Raw genomic sequence first — 16,615 nt, forward strand, 5'->3', positions numbered from 1 at the left:
AAAAAAAACAAATAACAATCTCACTACTACTTTCTAGCAGATAGCATTAGAGTTGGATCACTATTTTTAAGTCTTAGACAAATACTATAGAGCCACAAGAATTTTGGTGTAATAGACTCCATAGGATATGATTGGTACGATAAACTTACAATTTGACCCTATTTCTGAGAAAGAAGATGTTCATTTGCAGTCCGAATTACAAACTTCATTCCAGAATTAGATCGAATTCACTCATGTAACTGTCACTAGTCAAATGGCCCTGCTTATGTATGAGAATTAGCGAATTGCCTCTTTTTTCCTCCCCGGTGAGAAATGAAATTTATTGCTCATATACCAAAAACCGGTTTGTACATGCCACGTCAACCAATATATTTCAACAACATACACCCCTCCAGCTAGTTTTCACTGCCATTTACAAGAACAATAAGAGAATAGCATTTGGACTGAAGCTTGCAAAGAGTTCCATAAATAAGCATTTACTTACGCTTTCCCTTGGACTTCCCATCCCTTGATCTCAGCCACTTTTCCCAGAGCCGCCTCCCACTGTTGCCTCATCTCGGCACCGTGCCTCTGCTCATGCTTCTCCAAGTCCTTCAGGTACATTTCCGTCCTGAGCTTGACGTCGGTGGGCGTGACATCAAAGAAGATGGGTAGGATCTCCGGCTTCCCAGTCGATTCATGGAGCTCCGTCACTCGAGCGAGCTCGCGGAGGCACCAAGCGCTCGAAGCATAGCCTCTGGAGAGGATCAGTATGCAGATCTTGGACTCGCCGACCGCTCTCAGAAGATCGTCGATCCGATCACCAGCGTGAAGCTCTTCGCTGTCTCTGTAGGCGACGATCCCCTGGCCGACCATGGTCCGGTAGAGGTAGTCGGTGAAGGTGTTGCGAGTGTCGGGCCCTCTGAAACTCAAGAACACGTCGTACTGGGTCGCCGACGCGCTGGAACCACCGGTTGCTGCCATGTTTTTGTGGGGCTTCCCTCGCAAAAGTCCTCTCTGCCTCGCTCTGGTTTTTGCCTGCTCGGAGTTGGAGCTGCGTCTTCGGTGGAGTTAGAAAGTAGAAATCATGATGTGAATGCACAAACCGATCTCAGAGAATCCCTCAAAAGCCCTCTTCCTCGAAATGGATCGGCATCCGATGCTTAGAGTAAACAGAGAAGGACGTTTGACCCGGGTCAAGCTCGAAAAATATTCCGAAATTCAATTTTTTTTCTTCTTTTTTTGGACGAGTAGGTTAAATTCAATTCATCATCAGACTAAGCTGGGTGGCCAAACCCATAACAATTGATCCCATTCAGCAAACCATTACTGGCAGCTTAGTAACTTGATTAGTAAACTGCTCAAGCAACGACACTAGCTCCACTTTTGTTTTTATGGTCTTTTTATTAGTTACTTGGTGTACATTTCACTCGGACATATCTTTTCTTACAAATTTTCAATCATGAATAACCTATGATAAAGAAAATGTGATGCAAGGGAGGAGTCGAAGGTTACTTGAATAATAATATTCATAACTTCTTAGATGAACATAATAATTTAAGAGTCAAAATACTGATAAGAGGAAGAAAATGCATCATGACACTATACTCGTGATATGAAGGAATATGGCAAAGTAAACTTATAACTATATTTTTGCCTTGGATTGTATTAACCTAAAGATATGTTATAAGGAAATTAGTGGTGTAATAAGTGCAGAAAATTGGATTCTAGAGCAAATTTCCTTTTTTGTTTCACATGTAAATTAAAGTTAAATTGAGAAAATATATACTCAATAGAAAATATAAATAAGTTCGGCCTAGCTTATTCATTTTTTTAAGTAACATTCTTTCTTCTAAAGGTTCTGAATCCATAGCATCATGGTTTACTGAAGAAATTTTTATATATGTGTACATGAACACTTGTAAGTATTGTCTCTTAAGATGACATGTACTTGTAGACCTATAAATAGCTCAAAAAGTCACCTTCTAATTGCAAAGATCGGCTTTCTTACACTCTCCATCAGGAAAAAACAAAAAAAGAAATGCTGCCACGTAAGCTTTTCTTTGGGAAGACCAATTAAAATTGCTTGACCATGGAGAGTCGGAGACCACCTAAAAGAGTACTAGGATCAATTTGAACAAAAGTAAAAATTCAACGACCAACTTCAAACATTCACTAAGAGTTTGATTGCTAAAAATAATCTTATCCTAAAATTTTCGTTTCACATCCACATACATATTTAGATTCGACAAGCATTTGCCCACCAGTATATTAATCCAATTATATGTAATCTTATGTGATTACATAATAATTATACTTATATCGTTGGACGTGGGTGACGTCATCCTCGTGAATATGACATCAACCTTCACATGTGTGGGCGTATCAATTTTGAGGCAAGTTCTTCTGTCCAACATTGCTTAAAAAGAGAGGAAAATTAATTAATCATTTTTTCATTAAATTAATTAGTTCATTTAATCAATTACTTATTAATTAAAAAAAAAAAAAAAAGGATTCAGCATTTCCATTTGATATGGGCACCCATAAAACGACAAGCCGTCCACTTCGTCACCCGCCCAACCGGTCTTCTTTTTCTCTTTTCCCAATTTTTCGTTCCGTTCCGCCAATTCCAGATACTCTAAACGACGTCGCTCTCTCGCTCTGCTTCTTTTTCTTCTTCTATGTCCAATGCTCGTCTAATCAAATGGCGAAGACCTGCAATCATTTGCGTGGACTCCCATTCCAAGCCGTCCATCTTCCCCCACCCGCTACCACCGGTACACCTCCGACTTCACTAACCGGCCCAAATCCTCCACACCTCCAACACCGTTGACGATTACTCGAGCAACTTGTCCAGCTTCAGCATTGATGCGCAAACTCAATGTTCGGTGGTTGTGACGGCTAATAATGTGCAAAATTGGCGTAGTGATGCTCCAAGTCATGTTGATAATGGAATGGACTTTTGGTATGATTTTTCTTGTCTAAGCTAGGGGTGCACAAGAATTGACAGAATTCTAAAGAGACGGAAAAAAAAAAACGCAAAACTAAACAAAGAACTTAAATTGACCGTGCTTGGGCGGACTAAGGAGGAGAAAGTGGAAGAAGAAGACGAAACATATAAAAAAAAAAGAGGGACACCAATGGGCACCACGTATGAGCATGCTAACATTTGAAAAAGCAAGGGGTAATATGGTCCGAACACACTGGAATGACTTGTGCAAGCCAAATGAGGAGCGGGAAAAGCCTGACCCTTTAAAAAAGGAGGGGAACATGTGGGACAAGGGAGAAGAAATTGAGGGCACAAGAAAACAAAGGAGAGAAAGAGAAGGGAAAAGAAGGGCGAGCGTAAAGACGATAATAAAATAAGGGTGCGCCGTTGAGCAAAGACCCCATCACCGCCCGTCGTCGTTGAGTAAACTCCAACGCTTCTCGCAATTTCACAAGATTCCCGAATTCGATCGCCATTGTAGATTTATTCACCTCTCCGTCACTTGAATTGGTCACCTTTTGTTTATATAACCGAGCACGAACACTTGGAAACATCTGAAAATGTGGTTTGTGGAGGAAAATGTCAAATTATGTTTCGATATGAGTCTTAAAGTTAAAAGTCTTTAGACTTTGATTTGGCCTGCCCTTCGATTATAATTTGGTTTTCTGTTGGATATATAATCCAAGATTTGGTTAAGAAGATATCCAAGGGCGGTGATTTTACATATACATCCAAGGTTTGACCTGGCGAGGCATAAAGTGAAGGACTCTATTTTTCGCACAGAGAGATAGGCTAAAAGCGCCACACAAGAAAGTTTTGTCTTTAAGAGGAGCAAGAAACACAGTGATTTGTGCAGAAAATTCGACATCTAATTGAGGCATTTTTTTTTTTTTTGTGTGGATACATAAGTGTTTCAATTCGTGAGGTAATTTTTAATGATTTATATATTGAACAATTGCGTGAGACTAAATACTATAAGATTTTGTGTAATCTAGGATTAGGAAATTCTTAAGTATGTGGAGAGATTGTAACTCTATAATTCTCCAATTAAGTAATAGATTATTTGCGGTTGGCTCTTCCAAAGAAATAAGTATGGATCATCGGACCGAAATACATAAATCATTTTGTGTTCTTTATTGTTGCTTGTTGATTTCTCCTGTGGTTTCATTCTCTCGCTTTGATTAATTGCAAAAATTTGTTAACTACTGAATTATTTTACAAAGGATTTTCTGGAATTGCTTTGATGCTATTGCTTGTTTGACCGATCTCTAGAAACACTATTGGTGCAATTATATTGGAGCAAAAATAGATTTGAAAAGTTTAACGGAACAAACAACTTTGAATTGTAGAGTGTTAGGATACTTACACCATCAACAACCAAGATTGTCTAAGGTGTTGAATGGCAAGACTAAGTAGCCAGAAACAATGAAAGATGTCAATAAAGGATGAGTCAATGGTGGGGGAAAAGAGTATAATTATGTTGAACCTTTCAGATGCGGTCCAAATTATGGATATCAAACTTAAATTATATCAAATTCACTCATATAACTATCACTAGCTAAAATGGCCCTACTTATGTATAAGAATTGGTGAATTTGGCTCTGTTTTTTTTTTTTTGGCTTGGTGAGAAAGGAATTTAATTTGTTCCAATTTGATGTGGCGCTTTGATCCGAGGGTATACTGTTCCTATACCAACAGGTTCTTGTGCTGATTTGACCTGCGTCCCACGGTCCTGTTAAGTCTCGACCAGTTTATACCAAATCGGCACTTCTGCCCCTTGAAAAATTATCCACTACACTCTAATCAAATTTGGATACTTGATTTTGTTTCTTTGTTAGAGACGGTTATCTAAGTTTTGACCGGTTTGACTTTTTGGACTCTCTATTTATATTGTGCATAGAGGAGGTGCATCCTTTGGTCTTTTAAATGTACTTGTAGGGTCGGTAGGTTTGTGGGAGGAAGAAAAATGAAAAGCCGGTGGGTTTTATTTTTCTCATCCCCCTCAACTGCAGAGCCGCGCAAAAGGAAAAGAAAAAGATGGAGTTCTTTTTTTAGCCCGCGGAGGAAGAGAAACACACAATGATCTTTTCTTTTCTTTTTTCCCCTCGCAAAGAGTTCCCATCCTCCGTTTTCTTTGTGGTGTGACTTAAGTATTTTGATTTGTGAACTAATTCTTAGTGTTTTAGGTATAATTTACTATGGGGAAGCACTTAAGCATGCGATTGATTATACTCTATAATTCTCCTAACTTTGTGAACTATTCTCTTAGTAGTACCGATTCTTCTCACACTACGTTAAGAAATAATCTTGCATATATGTTTCATACAGAAAAATTGCAATTCATATTCGTCCTAAAATGTATTTCATTTTATCTTTGCTATCTACTCTTTATTATTATACGTAAGTTTATTTCTTCAATATTGAAACATGTATCTTGTAAACTGACATCCTTATGAACTCCAATGTCCAACATACTATCATATCTCATTTTCTTTCCAATTTGTAATTAGAGCTAGTGCATCACGCATGTTAACAAAAGTGTTTCTATTTAGGAAACAGAAAAAGAGAACACCATTTGCTTATGATGCAATTTTATACAACAACATAATTGACCAAAGTCATGGAATTGTAATATAGTCCATTCATCAAGCCTAATCGCTTATGACAAACATGTGAACGGTACGCCACCACCCTCATGAATTTCTACAAGTTGCCGCCATCTCTAGACATTGCTAAAACAATAGCAGCTATTTCAACTTAACCTGTGTCAACTAGCCATCAGAAAAGATTAAAAAATGAAGCTGATGGAGAAATTGGACTGCAACTTCGTTCGCCAATCACTGTCTAATGAGGAAAAGAAAAAGGAGGGAGAGAAATGGAAGAGTATAGTCAAAAAGAGGGGAACATGTGGGACAAAGAAGAAGAAAATGAGGCATAAGGAGACAAAGGAGAGAGATAAAAGAGAGAGGGAGACGGACACGTCGGAAAGAATAGAACAGAATAAGGGAGAGAATGGGCGCCCGAAAGCAAGAGAGGAAAAGGGAAGAAGAAAATAGTGAGCGGAGCAGCTTAGAGAGAGAGACAGAGAGACAGAGAGAGAGAGCTACATGGGCGCTTTGTCTGTTTGAACTGCGTATGAAACCGACCCGGTTGAAGGATTTTGATTTGTTGGAGTTCGGTACGCGCTTTGGTCCAAGTCAAATTTGGATTTCTTGGGTGGGGGAAATTAATTTTGTTTTATGTTGGAGACGATTATCTAAATTTAACCGGTTTGGCAACTTAGCCTGTCTGTTCATATTTTGTATGAAGGAGGGTCTTCTTTTGGTCTTTTATATATTGCTCACTTGTGGGGTCGGTAGGTTTGTCGTTGCAAGAAAAATGGACTCAAAAGAGCAAAGATAAAAGGTGGAGTTCTCCTTTTACCCACCGAGGAAGAGGAACGCGCAGTGTAACTTTTTTTTTTTTTTTTTTTCGCAAAGAGTTTACATCCTCATATACAAAGAGTATATGGAATGCAAAATAGCCTCCTTCCCTGCACAATTGAGCTCAATGATTTGCAGCAATGCAATTGTCATAAATCCTCGTTTATTCAGTTATTTTTTGTTTTCTGCTTAAGCAGCTGCCGTTTTATTACTTGCTTCTCACTTGACCAGTCTCTATGATTTCGATGCACAATTCCCTAATTATATGTACGTGCCATTTGGTACTTAAACAAAGCAGAAGTTTCTTCTAGTCTTGTTCATTCGTCAATGTCCTCTTGCCCTCATTTCAAAATGAGTCGGTCATCGAGTCAAACTTTGCAGGGTTTGATTTATTGTGATGTTCAAATCAAACTTGGAATGGAACACAGGTTTCGTTTGCAATAGAGGCACTAGCAGCATATTTTGTGCTTTGAGAATTGCTTTTAGACATGATGTGAGAATAGAGCATGTTCGATTACCTCATGGTGTGGGAATATCCAACAAATTGAAGAAAATTAAGAGTTGATTTCGAATGCTAGGAGAAAAGGAAGCTTCGATAGTTAGAATCCTATTTCTCACCTCAAATTTTAATGTGGATTAAAACATAGTAAAACACCGCGAGCTCTTAATTCCAGAGATCGACAGAAATCAGAAACAGGGGCCGCGATTGATAGATGCAAAAGAGAGAAATTATGGTGATGGACGAATAATCAGATGGAGATGGGGATTGCGACGATAGGGACGTGCCTACGGCCTTGTGGGGGCGATGACGAGGCGGTGGCTACTAAGTTGAGCCTTTTTCTTTTCTCTAAGTGCAATTAGGTCTTCATATTGGTGTTTGTGACCAGTGGATGACGAACACCATTTTCAAGTAATAAGGTGTCCAGGCAGCAAGCTGTAGCAAAACCTCTCTTATAAACATTGCGCAAAAAAAAAATTCTAAATTAAACAAGAAAAAAAAAAAAAAAAAGCACCACTATTGTTCCCAAGAGCCTTCCCTCCTAGATGTCTGAGTGTACACTGAACCTGATTGTTGTCACTTGTCAGTACAATCATACGATACAAGTGCTCATCGGCATGTTGGGACAAATATAGTATAAGTTCATAACTTATTTTTCACTCACTTAAATATCGTAAATTTGAAAATTGATCACCTAATTGCCATTGGCAATTTGCCTTGCTGGAGAATTCGAAGTGGACGCCACAGCCCCCGGTTGCTTCCATGTTTTTGTGGGTTTCCCTCACAAAAGGTCTCTCGTCTCCCTTTGCTGTTTGCTTGACTTGGAGCTGTGATTTCGGTTGTGTTAAAAAGTAGAAATCATGTGAGTGCACATACTGATTTCAAGGAATCCATCGAAGCCGCTTCCTTGAAATGACCCCTCACCCGAAAGCGAGAATGGACGTTCCTGGATCAACCTCCGATGCTTAAATTTAAAAAAAAAAAAAAAAAAAGACGGCCCTCGAAACGTCCCCGTTCAGACAAGACTTAAGTCCCTGTCAAGCATGAAAAATATTCCCAAGTATAATTTTTTTAGGCCTAATTCCATAATAAAGCACCAACTTTACATAAAATCAAGCAAATTATTACTAGCAGCTGAGTACAACAGATATTGCTAGTAAACTCCTTGAGCAACAACCACAAGATAAAAAAGTAACTGCCCAAATATCCAAGACAGTTGCAGGACTTGTTACTGAAGGCCAAGCACACCAATTCGTGTTTGGCTAAACTGAACCTGCCAGTTAGAACTTAAGGCCTTTCCCAAATCAGAATGACTTTTTACTGCAATAGTTTGTGCCCTTCAATGCTAAGTCGTTCCGCAAACTCAAGAGACTTCGTCACAACGTCGACACGAGGTCTAATCATTGAGAAACAGGGAAAAGGAGAGAGAGGGGAGAGCTTAGTCAAAAGGAGGGGAACATGTGGGACACGGAAGAAGAAAATGAGGGCATAAGAAGACAAAGGAAAGACAGGGAAAAAAGACGGAGACGTAAAGACGAGAAGAAAGTAAGGGGGAGAGAATGAGCGTCACAAAGCAAGAGAGGAAAAGGGAATAAGAAAATAGAGGGAGCGGAGCAATTGAGGGAAAGAGAGAGGAAGCTGCATGCGCTTCGTCATTTTAAGTTGGGTACAGAAACCGACCCATTTGGAGGATTTTCATTTGTTCAAATTTGGCGAAACTTGATTTTGCTTTCAATTGGAGAGAAGTATGTAAGTTTTTTGACTACTTGGAGACTTTTGTTTATATTGCGCACAGAGGTGGGATTTCTTTTGGCCGTACAAAAGAAGGGGCCATATATACTCTTGAGGAAAGAAAAAAACGAAAGGCGTGGCCGTTTTCTTTATGGAGACGGGCGTTTCAAGCTATGAGCTAACTCCCCGTGAGGCCAAAATACCGAAGGTTTAAATGTAATCTAATATTGGGAAGAACTTGAACATGTGAAGTGGATCACTCTCTTTATGGAATTTGTGAACCGCGTAAATTTCTTATACTCACTCTCTTTATGGAATAAAATTCAGATTGAACCGCGTAAATTTCTTATAATTTGGTTATTTTTCCTTATTGATTTATTGGGTTATTTCATTTTCTCACATTGATTTAAAGGCAAGACCCAATTGGCTTCCACTTTAATTTTACAACAATTAACATCAAAGTTAAGATTAGGATTTTTGGAGATTTGATTTGGAGCTTTCGTTTGTCTAATCGTTGTCTAGAAATTCTGTTATTCTAATTTTGTGTGGAACAAAAATAGAAATTGATAAGTTTAACGGGAGAAACAACTTGGGCGGTGGAGTGGGATGGGTGTGCTATTAATAACCAAGGTTTGACCTAGGTATTGGATGGCAAAGCTAATTGCCGAAAAATGCTGATAAAGATGAGTTAATGGAGACAGCAAAGAGTATGGAGGACTAGCTACTAAGGGCCAAGCACCCCAAGTCACGTTTTGCCAAACTGAATTTGCCATTTAGAACTTACGGTCAATCCCAAATCAGAATCAACTTTTTGCTACAGCAGCTCGCTTCCTTTGATGCTAAGTCTTTACTGCAAACATAAGAAACTTCGTCACAACATCAACGGGGAAAAAGAGGAGGAAAAAGAGAAGAAGAAAGGAAGGAGAGAGTTTAGTCAAAATGGGGGAACATGTGGGACAAGGAAGAAGAATTTGAGGGCATAAGAAAACAAAGAGAGAGTAGGAAAAGAGAGGGGGAGCGTAAAGAAGGGAATAAAATAAGAGAGAGAGACGAACGTGAAAAGCAAGAGAGGAAAAGTGAAGAACAAAATAGAGAGTGAGCGGAGCAACTAAAGGCTTGTTTGGTAACACTTTCAGGAACAACTGATTTACTCTTTTATTTCCTAGGAATAAAAAAAACAAAAAACAAAATTCCGTTCGGTAAATCTTTTATTTCCGAGAACAAAAATAAAATTTTTTTGTTCATTAAAAATGGATTTGGAATAAAATCAAAAAGTAAAAAAAAGTTGCATCTTGATTCTCGAGAATAATTCCTAAAATCAAGTCTAATTTTTTTTTTTTTTTCTATTTTCTTCTCTTCTTCTCTTTCATTTTCTTCTTCTTCCTTTTGGCCAGTCGACGGCCTCGGCCATGACCGGTGACTGGCTAGATGAGGGCTAGTGACCTTGCCGGTTAGGCCTTGCCAGGCTAGGGCGAGGCCGACCTCGTGCCGCCTAGGCGACGTCGAGCCTCGTCGAACCTAATAAAAAAATTTTACAATCCTACCAAACACATTTCTATCTTGAGAATAAAAATTTTATAGTTTCAAACACGCTTTTTGCTCAAGAAATTGTACTAGAAACATAATAAAAAAAATCATTTCTAATCAAAAATTGTTCTGGGAGCATAATCGTTACCAAACGCACCTAAGAGAGAGAGATAGGAAGCTACGTGTGTGCTCCCAATATCCAATAAACCAGAATACAAACTTTATTGAAATTTCTTAGTTAAGTTATAAATTCAGATCCATTCAAATTCTGAACTGTTGGGGTCATTCGATAGAAGTTTACCCGATGATGCAAGTGTCAAGATAAATAAGTCTTTGTTTCAAGTTCTTCATTATATGGTATGCCCTATTGCATAATTTGATATGTGAAAAACATATTAAGAAGAGTAGATCAGTATGACAAAATCTAATTAGTGGGACTAAGCTTTGTTGATGCACGAATTGTGCAGATCCGCAACTGGACAGTAACGGACCGAATGCTTTGAAGAATTCGCACTGCCGATAAAAAAAGAAGTGGTCGGACGTTTATCTTTAGCCTCTCGTTTTTGCAGAAGGAGGATAAAGATAGAAAAGGCATACGTTGCTAAAGGACTTGTGTATAATGTAGAATGAGGTCACGGGCTTATTATAGTGGGCTTATCTACAAGTTAGTGTGCTCTATGAGCTTTTTTCTTACTTGTAAGGCCCAATATTTCTTGTATTTATCAAGCTTGGCCCAACCAATGCGATGAATCAAGCAGAATTCTCTTCCTTCGTTAGTACAGTTCCAAGGGAAGTGACAGGTTTATGAGTAGTAAATACATATTCAGGCAACTACGCAATGCATAACGAAGCAATATGACGATATTCAAGGAGAGTGACATGTTATGAGTGGTAGGTAAATATTCAGGACAAGCGGTCCATTTACATGATCTTGTAGAGTTAAATATAGCTCTATTGAAATAAAAAAGTTTGCTCCATCTTGAAATAACATAGCGTTCCGATGAAATAGTCATTAATTAGAAGTTAAAAAAGAAAGAAAAAAACAGGCTTCTACGCTTTTTCTAATCAAATCCGGTACTTCTGATTTTCTAACAAAAAACCTTCTACTTGCACAAATAGTCAATGAAGATCTTCCAACACCATATTTGGCCAAACAGCTGCTATAATCGTCTAACAACATCAGGACATTTTGTTGACATAGATGCTACTATGGAAAAAAGGAAAAGAAAAGAAAAGAATTCATCAACATTGACAAAATATGCCCACATCACACTCTAATGTCGTCTAATAGTGGCGTCCCCAAATTTGGCATTGGAAGACTTGATTAATTAATTTGTGCAAATGGAAAATTTGGTTAGAAAAATTAAAAATTGATTAAAAAAATTTCGTGAAAGTGTAGGAGCGGAAAGCAAAATTTTTCCAGAATTAAAATATCCAAACGGAAAAGCATCGCAGGAGGGGAAATTCTCGCATAGATTGAGTTCGAGGCCCGACCACATACAACCACATGGAGTTCATACAAAAAGAAAAAAGAAGGATCATTTCTAACCTCCCAACATGACCATGACCGCGTGCACAAATATGTTGGCTCATCCACAAGCCTTGCTCGTCCATGGCTCGTGAGGTGGCTCATCCGTGGCTGCAAGCCTTGACAGCGAGCTCGATATCCCAATGGCCATCAACTGCGAGCTCAAGCAAATGAAAAACAGATGAGCGAAGTCGAGGGCTTGAGCGCAGCATGGGCGAGTGACGCCAATGATGAACTCCGCTAATGACAGCCAAGGACGAACTATATGCTAACAGCAGCCTTGAATGCGTTGGGCCACCGACAGCCAAATCTGGAGAGCGGCGCTGCCAGAAGAGGTCAGACGCAGTGCCGGCAAAGTGAAGGTGGAACTAAAATTAGTTGAACAAACTCTTGAGAATTGAGATGACATAGTCAGTAGTCTGTGCCCTTTGCTTCTGCCACTAAAATTTCCTCCTAGAAGAAAGTAGAATTGCTTGCGGGTATCATCTAATTAGTCTCTTCTACCATAAGTTTTGTCCACCTCATAAACATTGGCAACGGAAAGACAAATGCTTTCTCCTCTTATATCTAGTCATCCGTGACAGTGTAATGCTAGGGCCAAGGATTGCACGTGTTTGTTATCTGGACAGATTTTGGAGGAGCTCGTGCTAGATTGATTTAATGATCACCGTTAAATTGCCTACTTGTGCTTGTTTTTTTCTTCATTTCTCCTCTTGGTTTTTTACACCCGTCAGTTATTTGAGAAATTTTGGTAGAATCATTCCTTTACTGAGATAAATGTATCAAATGTGGCAAGCGATCTGATGCTCACAAAGGGAATGACTTACCTCTCAACGGATGGACAGTTAGCAAATCCTCAAAGCAGAGTAGATTCCATATGCAAACTGCATTCCTGTGTCCAGGAAACCTATCCCTCGACCACAATGCACTTGAGTTTATCAAGAAGAGTGCAAGTATTCCCTTGGAGCCATCGATTTAGCTTTTATTCCCTTAACCATAATGCATAGAGATCCACTCAGTTTTTCCTGACACCATGTCTGCATCATCATGCACGACAATGTACTTATCCTGTCTGCCTCCGAAGACTTCTCTCTTGAAAAAATCACAAGGGCTTGCAGATACGTTGTACTATGCCTATGGAACAATCAATCAGTCATTTTCCTTTTTTCATTTTCTGAATCTTTCTCCATTTCATCCTCCTAGAACAGGAAAAGACGAGTTAGTCTTCTACCTATATTTGAGGACAAGAAAATGTAAATATGATCTATTCAACATGTCCTAAAGTCCAAACATTACAGTCGTTTGCTTGACAAGCATTCGTGAACAGTAGGGCAAAGCCAGTAAGGCGACCAAGTGTATAATGGTACTATCATCGGCCATGAAGATTAAAATTTAATTTCTGTTTTGCTGTGAAACCGATCGGTATTACAGGGGGACTTGCTGTTTTGTAGAATGATGACATATCGTTTGATGTTGAATAGGCATCAACAGAGATGATTAACGTCTTATTTACTGTTCCTGCTGATAAGGTCAGAATGCGGATTTCTTTTGTTCATGCCCCAAATGATTTTAAAGACAGACTACTTATTTGGGATAGATTAAGGCAAGTAAGCAGGTTTGATAGCCTTCTGTGGGAAGGAAAACGAATGGCAGAGAATTATCGTTAGTTGCTTTTCGGGATTGTCTAAATGACTGCTCTTTGATGGAAGTAGTTTGCAAGGGGCGTGCTTATACATGTGTAAACAATAGGGAAGGAGCTGATTATGTGAAGGAAAAACTAGATCGAGTGGTTTGCAATTTATAGTGAGTCTTACATTCCCTGCAGCGGAGGCCTATGCTCTACCAACGGTGGGATATGACCATAGCCCTTTACTGCTTTCTATAGTGAATTAGCCAGCGAAAAAAGGTAAGGATTTCAAATTTGAAGCTTTCTGGGTGGAAGATCCTGAATGTCTAGATGTTGTATCCAAAGCCTGGAATATGGATGATGATGGAGATGAGAAAATAGTGGTGAAATTAGGAAGGGTGACTAAGGAATTACAGTTATGGAGTAAACAGAAATTTACCAACAATTCTCGTATGATAAAGGAGCTAAACCAGGAACTTCAAGTAATTACAAATAGTTCAAACTCTTCCTTTGAAAAGAATAAAATGCAAAGTATTAAACGAGAGTTGAAGGATATTTGGAGGAGAGAAGAGATGTACTAAGGATTAAGATCAAGAGTCAATTGGCATAAGTGGGAGGACAAGACACTATTACAATTCAGCGCTGCAATTGAAATAGAATAATCATACTGAAAGGGCCTGATGATAAGTAGATTAGGGATGAAAAAATGTCGAAGCAGCGAACAACATAATATTTTCAAAACTTGTTTTCCTCAGTTGGGCCAAGAAATATTATCCTGGTAATAGATTACTTCCCATGTTTAGTCAAAGCTGAAGTAAATGAAAAACTTACTGCTGAAGTGACTATGGAGAAGTTCGGAAGGCAGTTATCAGCTTGGAGCAACTAAAGCACCTGGACCGAATGGGCTGAATGGTATATTCTTTAAACACCATAGGGATATTATAAAAAGGGATGTGCTCACCACTGTCCAGTCTTTCTTTGCAACAGGAATTCTCGACCCAAGGCTAAACAGAACCCATATAACTCTTGTTCCAAAGATTCCTGACCCAGAAAAGCTGGAAGAATACCGCCCGATCAACCTATGCAATTTTATTTATAAGATTATTTCAAAGATTAAGCCAATAGACTGAAGATGTGGCTACCTGATTTGATTGTTGAAGAACAAAGTGCCCTCATGTGTGGTCGGCCAATACAAGACAACATTTTCATTGTACAAGAGGTCCTGCATTAGTTGAGAACCAATAATCGACAAAAGAAATTTGAAGCGGTTTTAAAATTAGATATGCAAAAAGCCTATTATCGAGTAGAGTGGGATTTTCTAAAAGCTTGTATGATCAAAATGGGTTTTGAAGACAAGCGGATCACTTGGGTTATGTAGTGTGTGACAACTGTCTCATTCAGTGTGAAGTTTAATGGGGAATCCCTCCCATTTTTTAATCCCTCAAGAGGCATTAGGCAAGGAGATCCTCTCTCACTATACCTTTTTATTCTTGTGGCTAACTATTTATCTTTCATGATGAATAAAACAGTGGCAAATAGAATTATTAAGGATATCAAACTGAACAAATTCAGTCCGACACTATCACCCCTTTTGTTTGCTAATGATTCCATTTTTTTCTTAGATGGAACCATAACGGAATGCTAGAATATTTCAACGATACTTAATCAATATTGTTATGCATCAGGCCAAGCCATAAACTTAAACAAGTCAGGCATTTATTTTAGCAAGGGGCATCCTCATCTACTAACAAGAAACATGGCAAAGGAGTTGAGATTGGCCACACAGGCAAATACTTAGGTATTCCTTCGGACTAGGGCACGTTGAAGAGAAATATGTTTGCTTGGATTCTTGGAAGAGTAAATGCTAATTTAGAAGGTTGGAAGGAATAATTATTTTTTAAAGCTGGAAAGGAGATTCTTCTTAAAACAGTGGTACAAGCCCTTCCAAACTATGCTATGTCGATTTTCAAAATACCTATTTCAGTTTGCAAAGCAATTGAGGGAAGGATTGCCAATTTTGGTGGAAAACAACAGATTTCAAAACAATACTTCATTGGAAAAAATGGGACATTCTGAAGCTGAGGAAGGACCAAGGGGCCATGGGGTTTAGAGATCTTATATCAGTTAATAAGGCCATGCTTGGTAAACAAGCATGGAGACTCGCATAGAATCCTAATTCTCTCTGGAGCAAGTTCTTCAAAGGCATTTACATTCATCAAGGAGACTTTTGGCAAGCTAAAAGAGGTTCCAAGCCTTCTTGGGGACAGCAAAGTTTGTTATTAGGGAAATGGTAAATCAGTAATAATCAGAGAGCAGAAATGGTTAAAAAGTGGCTTAATTGGGGGATCACCAAACAGAAATGACCCAGTTTTGGTGGCAAAACTGATCTTGGCTGAGGAAGGAAAATGGAGTACTTGAAAGCTAGAGGATCTTTTTGATGAGCAATTAGTGCAGGAGATTCAAACAATCCCCGTTAGAGCATACTATGCATAGGATAAATTGGTGTGGTTAGGCACCAAATCAGGTAGCTATGCTGTTAAAAACGGCTACAACATGATCAGAAAAGAGATTGAACAGAGCGCAATCCTAAACAAGTTTCCTCTTCATACCAAAATCCCAAAACACTTTGGAAAGCTATATGGGACATGCAGACCTTCCATAAGGTAAATTTTTCCTACGGTCTCTTTGTACAAATGCAATCCCCTAAAAAGAGAACCTAAGGAAGAGGAATATCATACCCGACCCAATATGCCCCCTCTATCAACGGGACAAGGAGACGATCGAGCACATCTTTATACTTTGCCCCTGGACTCAAGGTATCTGGGCTGACACTAATATGAAGATCACGAGGATTGAGGCATGGCTAATGGAATTTGCTGTAGAAGGAGCTGATTTTTCCTGTGTCTTTGGTGGCGTCCTCTTTATGGAGCATTTGGAAAGCCCAAAACAATTTCATTTTTCAGGGTAAACATCTAAACTCGCAAGAAACGGTTGAATCATCGTTATTCTTGCAAGCAAACTACAGAAAATGGAACTCTCAAAAATCGGAATTGAGGAAAAATCCTACCTTTACTGAGTTGAAGGCCTGGGCGCCACCTAGGAAGAAAGCTCTGAAAATTAATGTTGATGGTTCTGTGGATGGCGCCATGGCTGGTATATGTCGAGATTACAAGGGAGCGATTGTTACTGCTAAATCAGTGAAGGTCTCCTCGGCATCTCAAGCTAAAACCCCAGTCGTACTTGAAGCTCTCCAAATCTGATCACTATAGAATCTAATCGTGTGGATTTAGTTGAAACCTTGATAAGTGGGAAT

General features: G+C 39.0%; 1 protein-coding gene and 1 long non-coding RNA gene across 10 annotated transcripts in view; both read right to left on the bottom strand.

The window, feature by feature from the left end:
• Positions 1–1,256, bottom strand: part of LOC104445421 (disease resistance protein RPV1-like) — an 82,211-nt gene extending 80,955 nt beyond the window's left edge. For 5 of the 7 annotated variants that reach the window (XM_039308834.1, XM_039308833.1, XM_039308831.1 and 2 more), the window contains exon 1: positions 485–1,250. In XM_039308834.1, coding sequence (XP_039164768.1) covers positions 485–963 — 479 coding nt within the window. In that variant the 5' untranslated portion in view covers positions 964–1,250. Of the gene's footprint in view, positions 1–484 lie in introns of all 7 variants that reach the window. The other 2 variants (XM_039308835.1, XM_039308837.1) reach the window with 2 other exon arrangements.
• Positions 1,257–11,546: 10,290 nt separating this feature from the next.
• On the bottom strand, positions 11,547–16,601 carry LOC108960057. 3 transcript variants are annotated; one of them, XR_005549498.1, is made up of 6 exons: positions 16,370–16,601; positions 16,041–16,274; positions 14,445–14,524; positions 14,134–14,381; positions 12,503–12,874; positions 11,547–11,829 (listed from the first exon to the last, which is right to left on the bottom strand). It is a non-coding gene; the product is annotated as an uncharacterized LOC108960057 (long non-coding RNA). The 3 variants fall into 3 exon arrangements; XR_005549497.1 differs by having other exon boundaries at positions 11,550–11,829; positions 14,134–14,357; XR_001987768.2 differs by having other exon boundaries at positions 11,551–11,829; positions 14,264–14,357.
• Between the last annotated feature and the right edge of the window lie 14 nt (positions 16,602–16,615).

This window comes from Eucalyptus grandis, chromosome 3, assembly GCF_016545825.1.
Source record: "Eucalyptus grandis isolate ANBG69807.140 chromosome 3, ASM1654582v1, whole genome shotgun sequence".
NCBI lineage: Eukaryota > Viridiplantae > Streptophyta > Magnoliopsida > Myrtales > Myrtaceae > Eucalyptus > Eucalyptus grandis.